A 14,458-nucleotide genomic window follows, 5' to 3' on the forward strand; every position below is an offset into this window, starting at 1 on the left:
GGGGAGGGAGGAATCAAGTCACACACACCTGGTCTGTAACTTGAGTGGGTGGTTGGGTCATGAGCCCATGACAGAGGGAACCCTGGAGGAGGGGCATGTGGGGACTGGGGAGTTCTGCAGTGGACATCCCATACCTTGATAGGCCAGTGAGCAAAGCATAGGAGAGACCTGGGCTGCAGTGCAGACTTAGAAAGCAGCAGAGTTCAGATGGCTGCCAGTGTCCCAGGTGTGGGTGAGGTTACCTGGGCCTTTGGCAGACCTGGAGGAATGCCATCACCTAAGGCAGGGCTTGGCCAACCACAGCTTCTGCTTGTTTTTGCGTAGCCTGAGAGCTGGGAATGCTTTTATCTTTTTAAATGTTAGGGGGAGACTTCAAGGAAGATATAATTCACAAACCATAACTTTTGACATTTTAAAGTGTACAATTCAGTGATATTTAGCATATTTACAGGGTTGTACAATCATCATCACTGTCTAATTCAGGAACATTTTAGCCAAAAAGAGACCCCATCCCTGTCAGCAGCTATTCCACCCCCTGCCTCCCCAGCCTCTGGGAGCCACAAATCTATGTTCTGTGTCTGAATTTGCTGTTTCTGGACATTTCATGTAAATGGAATCTTACAGCATGTGGCCTTTTTGTCAGGCTTATTTCACTGAGCATGATGTTTTCAAGGTTCACCCATGTTGCAGCATGAATTAGTGCTTTATTTTTTATGGCTGAATAATATTCCATTTATGGATGTACCACATTTTGTCTATCCATTCATCTGCCAATGGACACTTGGCTTGTTTCCACTGTTTGGCAGTTGTGGATAATGCTTCCGTGAACATTCATGTATGAGTGTGTGTGTGAGTGTGTGTGTTTTCATAGGTACATACTGGGCAGTGGAGTTGCTGGGTCGTGTGGTGACTGTGCTTAACCTTTTGAGGAGCGGCCAGACTGCTTTCCACAGTGGCTGCATTTTACTTTCTCACCAGTGATGTTTGAGGATTTCAGTTTTTCCACATTCCCCTATGTTGTTACTGATTTTTGTATTATAGCCATTCTCATGGGTGTAAAATGCCATCTTGTCACACTTCTGATCTGTGTTTGCCTTGATGACTGGTGAAGCTGAGCATCTTTCATGTATGTGCCTGTTGGCCATCTGTGTATCTACTTTGGAGAAATGTCTGTTCAAGTCCTTTGCCCATTTTAAAAATTTTATTTGTTTATTTTTTTGAGACAGGGTCTCACTGTCACCCAGGCTGGAGTGTTGTGGCACGATCACAGCTCACTGCAGCCTTGGTCTCCTGGACTCAAATGATCCTCCCACCTCAGCCTCCTGAGTAGCTGGGCCTATAGGCACAGGCCAACATGGCTGGCTAATTTTTAAATTTAGTTTTTGTAGACAGGAGGTCTTACTATGTTACCCTGGCTGGTCTGGAACTCCTAGGCTCAAGCGATCCTCCCGCCTTGGCCTCCCAAAGTGCCGGGATTACAAGTGTGAGCCACCAATGCCTGACCCTTTGCACATTTTTAAATTGAGTTGTTTTTTTTGAATCTTTTGAGTTGTTCACCAGACATCCACATGGAGATGTCAAGGAAGCAAGCCTTGGGTTCTGAGGAGAGGCTGGGAATGGAGTTTTACCTTTGGAAGTTGTCAGCAGGCAGCGATGAAAAGTCCTGAGTCTGGGTGAGCTCTCCCAGGGAGTGTGGCAGAGGCCTGAGCTCTGAACTCTGGGGGACCCCACTACGTGGACTCAGAGATGAGGAGCTGCCAGAATGTAGTTTCCTGGAAACCAATTATATAAGGCGTTTAAGGAGGGAGTTATCAATCACGGTAGATGCTATTGATAGATCAAGGAAGACTGGGGCTATGCTTTGACTGTTGTGTTTAGTGATGTGGAGGCCACCTGTGCTGACTGTGATAAGGTCAGTTTGGGTGCAGTGGCAGTGAGTTGGAGAGAATGAGAGGACAGAGCTGGGCGTGGGGTTTGCCTGAGCTGGGCTCGGGGCCAGTTTCATGGTAACACACTGTTTGTAGTAATAGGAGAGTACAGGAACCTGGGGTGGGGCTTGGGAACTGGTGGAAATGCTCTCTGATTGCTTCTGTTTTTCTAGTAAAATAGGATGATCTCGTTAGATGATCAGCTGAGAGTGAAGGTGGGGGAACAGGTGGTACATGTTTGGAGAAGGAGAGTGTGAGCTTCCAGCTAGCCTAAGGCCACTCGGGACACACCTATCACTTTTATTGACTCACTGCAATAAGCGAGGCTGCATACTGGCGGGACTTGCATATCTTCATCAGAGGGACAGAGAGTCATCTGAGAGGGCACGGGGCAGGAGTCCTTCGGGGCCTCTCTGACCTGGCCCGGGGCAGGGAGCTGGGGATGGAAGTGCCATGAGTGCTAATAGGGAGCAGGGGGTCAGAGGAACAGAGGATATGGGAATGGGTGGTGGAGCCGGGAGAGACTGGAGCTTTGCCAATGGGGGCCTGGGCTGAGCAGGGCTCAGAGCATGTGGTGATGAGCCTTATGGCAGGTGAGGCTCAAGGCCCAGTGTGTGCTTAGGGAAGTGGGCAGCAGAGCGGGTGAGGGACCCGTGGGTGTATCACAGGGGTAGGGTGTTGAGGAAGTTCCAAAGCAAGCTAATAGGGGTTATGGCTGGAGAGAGGCCCAGTGTGTGTGCTAATGGGGGATAGTGTGGTAGAGGCACCAGGGTGTGTGCTAATAGGCCTCTGAGGCCTCGTGTGTGGTGATGGGGGTGTGTATGGTGTTAGTGCTGTGTGTGTGTCTGGGGGGGCCTGCAGGGTAGGAGAGAATGGGGTGCTTATGGAGGGGAGGTGGTTGAAGGACTCGAATGCTGGGTGTGCGCTTGTGGGGGTTGTGCCGTGGTGGGTGTGTGCATGTGCTAATAAAGGTCTGGGTAGTTGGAGCCCAGTGCATGCTAATGGAACAGAGCTGGAGGGACCTCATGGAGGGATCTGATGGAGGGAGGGCGGTGGGAGACCTGAGCCTGTGCTAGCGGGGATGAGGATTGTGGATCTCTGTGAGGTAGGGGGTGGTGGTGGTGCGGGAAGGGTCTTGGTACTGTCAGAGGCCTGGTGCGCTAAGGGTCAAGTTGGTGTGAGGTGCACGTGTGTCCCTGAGCACGAGGACACTCTAGGAAGGGGCAGCCGGATGGTTTAAGGCGTTCTAGAGGCTGCTACTGTGGGTTTAGAGCCATAGAGGCACTGAAGTGTGTGCCATTGCTGGGAGAGTCAGCAGTGTGAGGTCTGGAGTACGCTCAAGAGCGCCAGAACAGTATGAGCTTGTGTGCTTGCGTCTGTGGGGTACTGGAATGTGTTGAGGTTCCAGGGAATACTGATGCAGGGGATGAGTAGAGCCGTGGAGGGGATAAAAATAAATTTAAAAGGCCAGGTGCAGTGGCTCATGCCTGTAATCCCAGCAATTTGGGAGGCTGACGCAGGAGGATTGCTTGAGGCCAGGAGTTCAAGGCCAGCCTGAGCAACATCGTGAGACCCAGTCTCTACAAAAAAAAAACAAAAATTAGCTGTATGTGGTGATGCGCACCTGTAGTCCCAGCTACTAAGGAGGCAGAGGTGACAGGATTGCTTGAGTTTGAGGCTGCATTGAGCTATGATTGCACCACTGCACTCCAGCCCGAGTGACAGAGTCAGACCCTATGTCAAAAAAAAAAAAAAAAAATCATAGAATTTTGGAGATGAGTAAAGTTTAGGCAAATTTAAATGAAGTAGTGTTTTGATGGGCTCAAAGCCATGTAGAACTGAGTGTAAAGGGGCCAAGATCTATTCTGGACTGCAAAGTGGTCCTCTTTCCTTGGAGACTACCAGGTTAACATAGATGTGCAGGATTATCTCCAGAAACTCCTTATCTGAAGGTCTGCCCTGTTTGGGAACTGAGGTTGCTTCTGTGTGTCAGAGTGACTTTGATCCTCCAGGAAAGCGTGGGATGTTTTATTCCAACTGATAAGACTTCAAACTGCAAAATTTCTGGTAGTCTGTGATTGTAGAGAACAGAATTTCTAGGTAGTAAAAAAGGAGTCTTCATCCAAAGGGGGTTTTTGACACTTTATGGCTGCAGTGTGTTCTTAGGAGAAATGCCGTTTCCTGTTAACTTTGTGGTTTCATTGACGTCTTGTCCCAGCTCTGTATATGGGAGTGGATTTTGTTTTCTCAAGGAGGAGGTAGGAACAAGCTTCCTGTCCTGGATTTTTCATGGATGGCTCCTCTCAGGCCTCTAGTCACAGTGTGAAGGTCACCTCCTAAGAGAGGTCTCCTGGGATGCTTCCTCCAGGGAGTTCCTACACAGTTACTCTCTATCTTTGAACCCCCATCACAGGATGATGATAGACCTATTTATTTACTTGTTTATTGTCTGTCTTCCCCACTAGACTTTTCCCCTAAGCTCCAGCAGGATAGGAACCATGCTGGTGTAATTCACTGTGTGTGAATGTCTCCAGCACCCACTGCAGGGCTGGGCACATAGAAGCTGCTCAGGACATGTTGCGGGAATGAGCAGCTGGAAGTCAGTGATGGAGGTGAAGAGAGCAGACTGGGACAGAGAGACTCTGATGGGCTTCCCCACGGCCCTGCTCTGTCCTGGGGCTTGAGAACCTGAGGAAACCTGGACTTGAGGCAGGAGGAGGGCCCTGGGAAAGTTGGACCGTTTGGACTATGGCGATTTGTCTGGGTACATAGCTGCAGTTTCTGTTTACACACTTCCTGTTTGGTACTTTGTGGCAGGGTGTTTCCCGACCAGTCCCTGGGCGCCAACTAGAGTATGGACTGACCAGGTACCTGGATGGAGACCTGAGCTGGAGAAGGAGATGCGCTTGGGAGGTAACCCTGCATGTCACAGCTGTCTCTGACCCAGTTCTGTCCCAGTGCCCCAGCATTCCAGTGCTGTTTAGCTGGCTCCCACTGGCATGGCCACATCCACTGTTAAAGTCTCCATATACTTCCATTCTGCTCCATTCTGCTTCTGTAAATCACCTCTGCCATCCACGGTCCTACTTCAGGCTTCTCCGCAGCCAGGCCCCTCCACCATGGCCTTGCACGGCTCCAGCGGTAGAGCCCACACATTATCAGTGGTTACTTATCGCTGGTGTGACATCTGAGTGGTCATCTCTCCAATCTCATCGCTGTTATTCTAGCTCATGTACTTGTCAGCTCCTGTCCGTGGTCATAACCAGGGCTTCTTAATAACTGGTCTCCCAGCCTCAGTCTCTTTCACCCCAAATCTACCTTTCATAACTGCTGAAGAGTAGCTTTTATTTCTTAAAACTGTTTAGGGGATTCTGAGTACCTCCCAGGGAACAGGACAGCTGCTTAGCTGAGTTCGACAGAGGCCCTCAGCTTCCCAGCCTCCACCTGCTACCCTAAGCAGCCTCCTTCTGCTGTCCTTTGTCCACCCTCTGTCCCTGTCCCACCAGTTGACTAATACATTTTGCTTTCATTTTACTGAATATTCATGAGCATCTGTTTAATGCGTGCTACTGTGAGTCGGACAGAGTCAGACACAAACACCTCCCACCTAACCTAATCTAGAGGAACCCGCATTTTAGTTTGTAATAAAAAGTAATGATTATGGAAACAGCTAACATTGGGCATTTGGGATAAGCCTGGTGTTCGATACCTGCTTTAATCCCCACGATAACGCTGCAGCTTACAGGACCCTTGAGTAGAAGAGGCATCAGAACACATTTTTGGAAATGAAAGGAAGTGAAAGCTGACTGTCATGACTTCTTGTTTCATTGTGTATTTTAGGAAATTGCAGAGGCCGTCAACATGGAAAAGCAGCCCCAGAACAGCAGGAGAGGCCTCGCCCCCCGAGAGGTGCCGCCAGCTGTTGGGCTGCTGCTGATCATGGCCCTGATGAATACTCTGCTCTACCTCTGCCTCGACCACTTCTTCATCGCTCCTCGACAGTCCACTGTGGACCCCACACACTGTCCCTATGGTCACTTCAGGATAGGACAGATGAAAAACTGCTCACCTTGGCTGTCCTGCGAGGAGCTGAGAACAGAAGTGAGACAGCTGAAGCGTGTTGGGGAAGGAGCTGTAAAGAGAGTGAGTCCGGGTTCATTTGCGATTGCTGTCATCATGTTATTTCGCTTAACACAGTGTCCTCCAGCTCCATCCATGCTAGCACGGATTATGGAATTTCATCCTTTGTTACTGCCAAAGTGTACTCCATTGCATATGTGCACCACATTTGCTTTGGTTGATTCTGTATCTTGGCAATTGTGAATAGTGCTGCAGTAGGCATAGGTTTCAGCCCTTGGGGAAGCAGTGTGGCATCCAGTGTTAGGAGCCCTGCTAGCTCTACGTTTTTATTGTTGAGCTCAATAATCTTACATCTGGCACTTTATCTTTTTTTTTTTGAGAGTCTCGCTCTGTCACCCAGGCTGGAGTGCAATGGCGCCATCTCGGTGCACTGCAATCTCCACCTCCTGGGTTCAAGCGATTCTCGTGACTCAGCCTCCCGAGTAGCTGGGACTATGGGCATATGCCACCACGCCTGGCTAATTTTTTAATTTTAGTAGAGATGGGGTTTCACCATGTTGGCCAGGCTGGTCTTGAACTCCTGACCTTAAGTGATGTACCTGCCTTGGCCTCCCAATCGGACTTTATCTTAATAAGTAATCCAAGGCAGGAAAAAAGTCAAATGCATAAAAGAGTGCCATAGTGATAGAAAACTAGAAACAAAACTTTTAGAATAGTTCATTAAATGATGGTCCATCCACTTGACGGAATATTCTGCAACTGTTGTGTAGTTAGGAACCCCAAGAGGCAACATGAATAAAACCTTATGATGATAAGTGAAGAAAACAAGATATAAAATTGTATAATTGACTTTTCAACTGTGAAATTACGTGTATATGTAGATAAATACAAAAATGGTCAGGCGCAGTGTCTTATACATGTAATCCCAGCACTTTGGGAGGCGGAGGTGGGCGGATTACTTAAGCACAGGAGTTCCAGACCAACCTGGGCAACATGGCAAAACCCATTTTCTACAAAAAGACAAAAATTAGCCTGGCATAATGGTGCGCACTACTTGGGAAGCTGAGGTGGGAGAATCTCTTGAGCCTGGGGAGTTTGAGGCTACAGTAAGCCATGATCTTGCCACTGCATTCCAGCCTGGGTGACAGAGCAAGATGCTGTCTCCGAAGGAAAAAAAAAATATGAAAATGATAGAAATTGTGCTAGGGTGAAAGGGGGATTATGGGCAATTTCTTTTCCTGTTTTTCAAACTCTGTGATGGTATTATACTGATTTTTAACAATTTATTTTTAATTGGCACGTAATAATTATCCATATTTATGGGGTACACAGTGATGTTTCCATACCTACTTACAGTGTGTAGTTAGCGGATCAGGGCATATCTGCCATCTCAAACATGTATCACTTCTTTTGGTTGGGAACATTCAATATCTTCTCTTCTGGCTATTTGAAAGTGTATAATATATTGTTAATTATAGTCATCCTATGGTGCTATGAAACACTGGAACTTGCTTCTCTTATCTAGCTGTAATTTTGTATCCTTTAACAAATCTCTGCCTATCCTCGCCTTTGCTCTACCCTTCCCAGCCTGTAGAAAACTGTTAGGCTTTTTACTTCTTTGAGTAAGCTTTTTTAAACTTCTGCATATGAATGAGAACTTGTAGTGTTTAACTTTCTGTTCCTAGTTTATTTCACGTAACATAATGTCCTCCAGTTCCTTTCATGTTGCCATAAATGACAGATTTCCTTCTTTTTTATAGCTGAATAGTATTCTATTTTGTGTATATATACCACATTTTCTTTATCCATTCATCTGCTGAAGGACACTTAGGTTGATTCCATATCTTGGCTATTGTGAATAGTGCTGCAATAAACATCGGGATGCACATATCTCTTTTTTTGTTGTTGTTTTTTGAGACGGAGTTTCCCTCTTGTTGCCCAGGCTGGAGTGCAATGATGCAGTCTCGACTCACTACAACCTCCACTTCTGGGTTCAAGCAATTCTCCTGCCTCAGCCTCCTGAGTAGCTGGAGTTACAGGCATGTGCCACCATGCCCGGCTAATTTTATATTTTTAGTAGAGATGGGGTTTCTCCATGTTGGCCAGGCTGGTCTTGAACTCCTGACCTTGTGATCCACCCACCTCGGCCTCCCAAAGTGCTGGGATTACAGGCGTGAGCCACTTAGCCTGGCTGTGCATATCTCTTTGATATATTGATTTCCTTTCCTTTGGATATATACCCAGTAGTGGAATTGCTGGATCATATGGTAGTTCTGTTTGTAATTTTCTGCGGAACCTCCATACTGTTTTCCATAATGGCTGTACTAATTTACATTCTCACTAACAGAGTATAAGAGTTCCCATTTCTCTGCATCTTCACCAGCATTTGTTATTTTTTGTCTTTTTGATAATGGCCATCCTAACTGGGGTGAGATGGTATCTCATTGTGATTTTGGTTTGCATTTTCCTGATGATTAGTAACATTGAGCATTTTTTCACAAATTTATTGGCCATTTGTATGTCTTCTTTCGAGAATGTCAGTTTAGATCATTTGCCCATTTTTTGATCATATTGTTATTTTTTTCTGTTGAGATGTTTGAGTTCCTTGGATATTGATCCCTTGTTAGACGAATAGCTTGCAAATATTTTCTCCCATTATGTAGTTTGTCTCTTAACTCTGTTTGTTTCCTTTGCTGGGAAGAAGGTTTTTGGTTTGTTATAATCCCATTGGTTTATTTTTGCTTTTTTTTTTTTTTTTTTTTTTTTGACTGAGTCTTGCTCTATCACCCAGGCTGGAGTGCTGTGACATGATCTTGGCTCACCGCAACCTCCACCTCCCAGGTTCAAGAGATTCTCGTGCCTTAGCCTCCTGAGTAGCTGGGATTACAGGCGCCCACCACCATGCCTGTATTTTTAGTAAAGATGGGGTTTCGCCATGTTGGCCAGGCTGGTCTTGAACTCTTGACCTCAGGTGATCCGCCCTCCTCGACCTCCCAAAATGCTGGGATTACAGGCATGAGCCACTGGTCCCAGCCCTCAGTTATAATTTTGCAAAGGCGGTTTCAATCCCTCCCTTTGGGGTTTTGTAGCATCTTATTCTTAAGGTGTGGGCTATGAAGATGGGAAAAGGCCATTGATCACTCTAGCTTCTTCATGCTGACAGGGGGCATAGTTGGGGTTGGAGTTGACCCTAAGGTGAGAGGAGTAGAACTGCTTTGCAGCTGTCTGAGTATATTCATGCAGGCCAGGCTGTGGTTCCAAGGCTTTCGTGACAAAGGCAGTAGTATCTTTATAGTTTTAGTACAGCATTTAAACAGACAGTCTACTATAAGGTAAATAATGAGTTTTAGGATAAGGAGTGCAATTTCCAGTTTTAAAAGTAAAGGTTTGAAAGCATTAGTCTGGGGACTTATAGTCCACAAAAATATTAGGATTTAGTCTAAATTGAAGAAAAAAAAAAACTAACAACATGTGTACCATAGTTTTTGGAACATAATTTTTCTCTCTTTAGTCCTTATTTTTATTAAAACAAATCACGATAGGACTGATTTGTTGGCAAAATAAACTTTAATTTTATTATACTTGGCCTGATTATTTGCATAAAGCCCATCAGTAATACTTTTTTTTTCCGAGATGGAGCCTTGCTCTGTCGCCCAGGCTGGAGTGCAGTGGCGTGATCTCAGCTCACTGCACCCTCCGCCTCCCGGGTTCAAGCAGTTTTTCTGCCTCAGCCTCCTGAGTAGCTGGGATTACAGGTGTGTGCCACCACACCTGGCTAATTTTTGTATTTTTAGTAGAGACAGGGTTTCACCATGTTGGTCAGGCTGGTCTCGAACTCCTGACCTCATGATCTGCCTGCCTTGGTCTCCCAAAGTGCTGGGATTACAGGCATGAACCAGTAATCACCTGGCAAGAATACTTTTTTTTTTTTTTGGTAGAGATGGAGTCTTGCTCTGTCACCCAGGCTGGATTGCAGTGGTGTGATTGTGGCTTACTGCAACCTCCGCCTCCCGGGTTCAAGCAATTCTTCTGCCTCAGCCTCTCGAGTAGCTGGGACTACAGGTGCACGTCGCCATGCCTGGCTGATTTCTTTTGTATTTTAGTAAAGACGGGGTTTCACTGTGTTGCCCAGGCTGGTCTTGAACTCCTGAGCTCAGGCATTCCGCCTGCCTTGGCCTCTCAAAGTACTAGGATTACAGGCATGAGCCTCTGCGCCTGGCTAGAATAATTATTTTTTACATAGGCTTTTTAAATTGCCTTTGATGGAACTCTGTTCCATAAGAAATCTCAGATAAGACTTTCTAAAGCTGAGTCCAGCCATAGGTTTGTACCTTCAAATACTTATGAGTTGGGTAAGTTCCTCTCCTCTTGATGTCCCTAGATAACTTGGGGCTCCTGGGCCTGTCAGAAAGTGGCATTCTATACTTACCATGGGTCAGGAACCCTGTACAGGGACTGTGTAGACAAAGTATGAGCTCAGTTTTCCCAAGGGCTTTTACTGGCTTTAACAAGTCAAGGTTGATTCCATAAAGGAAAGCATGCCATTCTAGTCAAACCCTTGGTAAAATAACCAGTGTTTTCAATAGTGTCCTGTTACAAAAGAAAACAGATTCTTATTGTATTTATGAAAATAACTGTATTGCCATAAATTAAGAATACTCACAAATAGTTTTTAAATTCTGGAGAAATCAAGTAGAAACAAATATGCGCCAAATTTTATTCACAGGAGTGTACTTTACTCAGTTGCTACAAGCTGTAAATAGCTTGAAAGAAATTTCCCTGACTCTGAAAAAGCAAAGAATCAGCAGCATTTTAAACAAAAAGGTTACTTCAGACTTTTATTAGTTTAGTCCATGCATTTAACTTCTGTTTGATATTTATGAACATTTCAGCTTTCCATGAGAGTTCTAAAAGTTTTTTTTCCTTTATTCTAATGTCATAATCTCCAGAGTTATCAGAAACTTGCATTCAAGAGCACATATCAAAGTTTTATAGCTGATTATAAAACCATCTTCTAAAGATGACCAAATTAAAACAGCAGTTATCTTTGGATGAGAAAAGCATTTTAGGGAAGCCACAAAGACACAATTGACAAGGAAATTTGTTAATCTGTGGCACACAATAATTCAACACAACAGTTATTACTGATGACATATACTGAGGCATATCAGAATTGTAGGAATTTTATACAGTTTTGCAGCACATAACTTTATATCACAAATTTATATGAATATAACCCAAAGAAAGTTAAACACCATTTTCTATTTGACAGTGTTTCCTGCATGATTTTAATACATTAAATAAGCTGAATATGTCTTTTGTACTTTAGGGGACTTAATTTTTAAAAATTTTTTATTTTGACTTAGAGCTTGATTTTGAAAGGTTTGTTAAATACCAAACATTTAAAACATTGGATATTACAAAATGGAGTCTTAGGTTTCCGTAAGTCATTCATTTAGCCAAAGTAACTCAAAAATTTTAAAAAGGAAAAACCATTATTCTGGTAGGAGACTCAGCTTTCCAAACAAGACCCAATGAAGATAGCATGAGGCTGATTGCCTCCTCTCTCTCCCCTCCCCCTTTTTTCTTTTGTAGTTTACTTAAAAGGTAAATAAAAACCTTTCATTATCTTTTAATATTCCATAAAAATCCTTTTTAAAAGAGAAAACCGAATTTTATGTTTCCATTAGTGTATTTTTAACGTTAAAGCCAGTTTTAATTACATTTTATAACTCTGTCTAGTTCTAATTAGTTTGACCATAAGGTAAGATTTTTTTTTTATTTTTTATTTTTTTCAAGACGCAGTCTCTCTCTGTTGCCCAGGCTGGAGTGCAATGGCATGGTCTTGGCTCACTGCAGCCTCCATCTCCTGGGTTCAAGCGATTCTCCTGCCTCAGCCTCCCGAGTAGCTGGGACTATAGGCATGTGCCACCACACCTGGCTAATTTTTGTATTTTTAGTAGAGACAGGGTTTCACTATGTTGGCCAGGCTGGTCTCGAACTCTTGACCCCTTGATCTACCTGCCTCAGCCTCCCAAAGTGTTGGTATAACAGGCGTGAGCCACCGCACCTGGCTTGCCATAAGGTAAGATTTTTATGAATCTTTTATAACCCTTTACAATTTTGTTTTTTTCTTAGAACAAAACTGTTTTAAGAAAACTCTGTTGTGCTTTTATTCCAATTTCCAATTTATGGAAAAACTGCATAACGTGACTTAAACTTTAGCCAATATGTTCACACACAGAATCTCTTACAATTAAGTTTTTATAACCCTTTCACAACTTGTTCAAACCTTTAGACTTTTCCTATCTCATTTAAAACAGTCCGTTAACACTCTAAACTTAGGCAAGAAATCCATATTCCCATGCCTTCTCATAATCTTTTACCAAAAGTACATTTTACTTCCCTTACATGCCTCATGTATAGAACTGTTTCTTCAGTAGTCTCAAGTGCATATTACACTGTTAACTCAGTGACTTTTACTTTTGGTGGAAAGCCTGGCGAGTAAGCAATTTCAATTACGTACCAGGAGTGGAGCCTAGGACACCAGAAGGTCTGACTGTTTCCAGTGTAGCTAGGGAGTGTGGCTAACTCCACATGTCTCAGGTCTTACCTAGCTATAAAGCAGGCAAGTTGTACAGTAAGAGTCATAGTGGCATTTTATGAAGTATTTAACAGGCCTGACAACCTTTGAATTGTACAACATTTCTTGCATAAATTGCCTTTTCATGAATACGTTCACAACTTACAGAGACCATCTACAACATGCTTGGACTTTCAGACTTTTCCTAAACATCCCTCTTTTTAAACAGTCATTTTACTTTAGGACCAGATTTTACCATACAAGATCTTTTCTTATATAAAATTTCTTGGCTGGGCGTGGTGGCTCACGCCTATAATCCCAGCACTTTGGGAGGCCGGGGCAGAAGGATCACCTGAGGTCAGGAGTTAAGAGACCAGCCAACATGGTAAAACCCCGTCTCTATTAGAAATACTAATATTAGCCGGGCGTTGTGCTGGGTGCATATATTCCCAGCTACTCGGGAGGCTGAGGCAGGAGAATTGCTTGAAGCCGAAGCCAGGAGGCGGAGGTTGCAGTGAGCCGAGATCGTGCCATTGCACTCCAGCCTGGGGTACAAGAGTGAGCCTCCATCTTAAAAAAAAAAAGTCTTGGGGGTGAAGCCAAGATGGCCGAATAGGAACAGCTCCAGTCTACAGCGCCCAGCGTGAGCGACGCAGAAGACGGGTGATTTCTGCATTTCCAACTGAGGTACCAGGTTCATCTCACTGGGGAGTGCCGGACAGTGGGTGCAGGACAGTGGGTGCAGCACACCATGCCTGAGCCGAAGCAGGGCGAGGCATTGCCCCACCCGGGAAGCGTAAGGAGTCAGGGAGTCCCTTTTCTAGTCAAAGAAAGCGGAGACAGATGGCACCTGGAAAATCGGGTCACTCCCACCCTAATACTGCACTTTTCCAGCGAGCTTAACAAGTGGCACACCAGGAGATTATATCCTGCTCCTGGGTCCTACGCCCATGGAGCCTCACTCATTGCTAGCACAGCAGTCTGAGATCAAACTGCAAGGCCGCAGCGAGGCTGGGGGAGGGGCGCCCGCCATTGCTCAGGCTTGAGTAGGTAAACAAAGCAGCCAGGAAGCTCAAACTGGGTGGAGTCCACCACAGCTCAAGGAGGCCTGCCTGCCTCTATAGGCTCCACCTCTGGGGGCAGGGCACAGACAAACAAAAGACAGTAATAACCTCTGCGGACTTAAATGTCCCTGTGTGACAGCTTTGAAGAGAGTAGTGGTTCTCCCAGCATGCAGCTTGAGATCTCAGAATGGGCAGACTACCTCCTCAAGTGGGTCCCTGACCCCCGAGTAGCCTAACTGGGAGGCATCCCCTAGTAGGGGCAGACTGACACCTCACACGGCCAGGTACTCCTCTGAGACAAAACTTCCAGAGGAACGATCGGGCAGCAGCATTTGCGGTTCACCAATATCTGCTGTTCTGCAGCCCCCACTGCTGATACCCAGGCAAACAGGGTCTGGAGTGGACTTCCAGTAAACTCCAACAAACCTGCAGCTGAGGGTCCTGACTGTTAGAAGGAAAACTAACAAACAGGATGTCCACACCAAAAACCCATCTGTACGTCACCATCATCAAAGACCAAAAGTAGATAAAACCACAAAGATGGGGAAAAAACAGAGCAGAAAAACCGGAAACTCTAAAAATCAGAGCGCCTCTCCTCCTCCAAAGGAACGCAGCTCCTCACCAGCAATGGAACAAAACTGGATGGAGAATGACTTTGATGAGTTGAGAGAGGAAGGCTTCAGATGATCAAACTACTGCGAGCTAAAGGAGGAAGTTCGAACCAATGGGAAAGAAGTTAAAAACTTCAAAAAAAAATTAGACAAATGGATAACTAGAATAACCAATGCAGAGAAGTCCTTAAA

General features: G+C 45.1%; 1 protein-coding gene across 1 annotated transcript in view; it reads left to right on the top strand.

Moving 5' to 3' along the window:
* POMK (protein O-mannose kinase) overlaps nt 1-14,458 on the top strand; it is a 53,646-nt gene that overhangs the window by 11,859 nt on the left and 27,329 nt on the right. Inside the window, exons 3-4 of the mRNA XM_008976894.5 lie at nt 4,746-4,841; nt 5,769-6,071. Coding sequence (XP_008975142.1) covers nt 5,790-6,071 — 282 coding nt within the window. The 5' untranslated portion in view covers nt 4,746-4,841; nt 5,769-5,789. The remainder of the gene's footprint in view (nt 1-4,745; nt 4,842-5,768; nt 6,072-14,458) is intronic.

This window comes from Pan paniscus, chromosome 7, assembly GCF_029289425.2.
Source record: "Pan paniscus chromosome 7, NHGRI_mPanPan1-v2.0_pri, whole genome shotgun sequence".
Taxonomy (NCBI): Eukaryota; Metazoa; Chordata; class Mammalia; order Primates; family Hominidae; genus Pan; species Pan paniscus.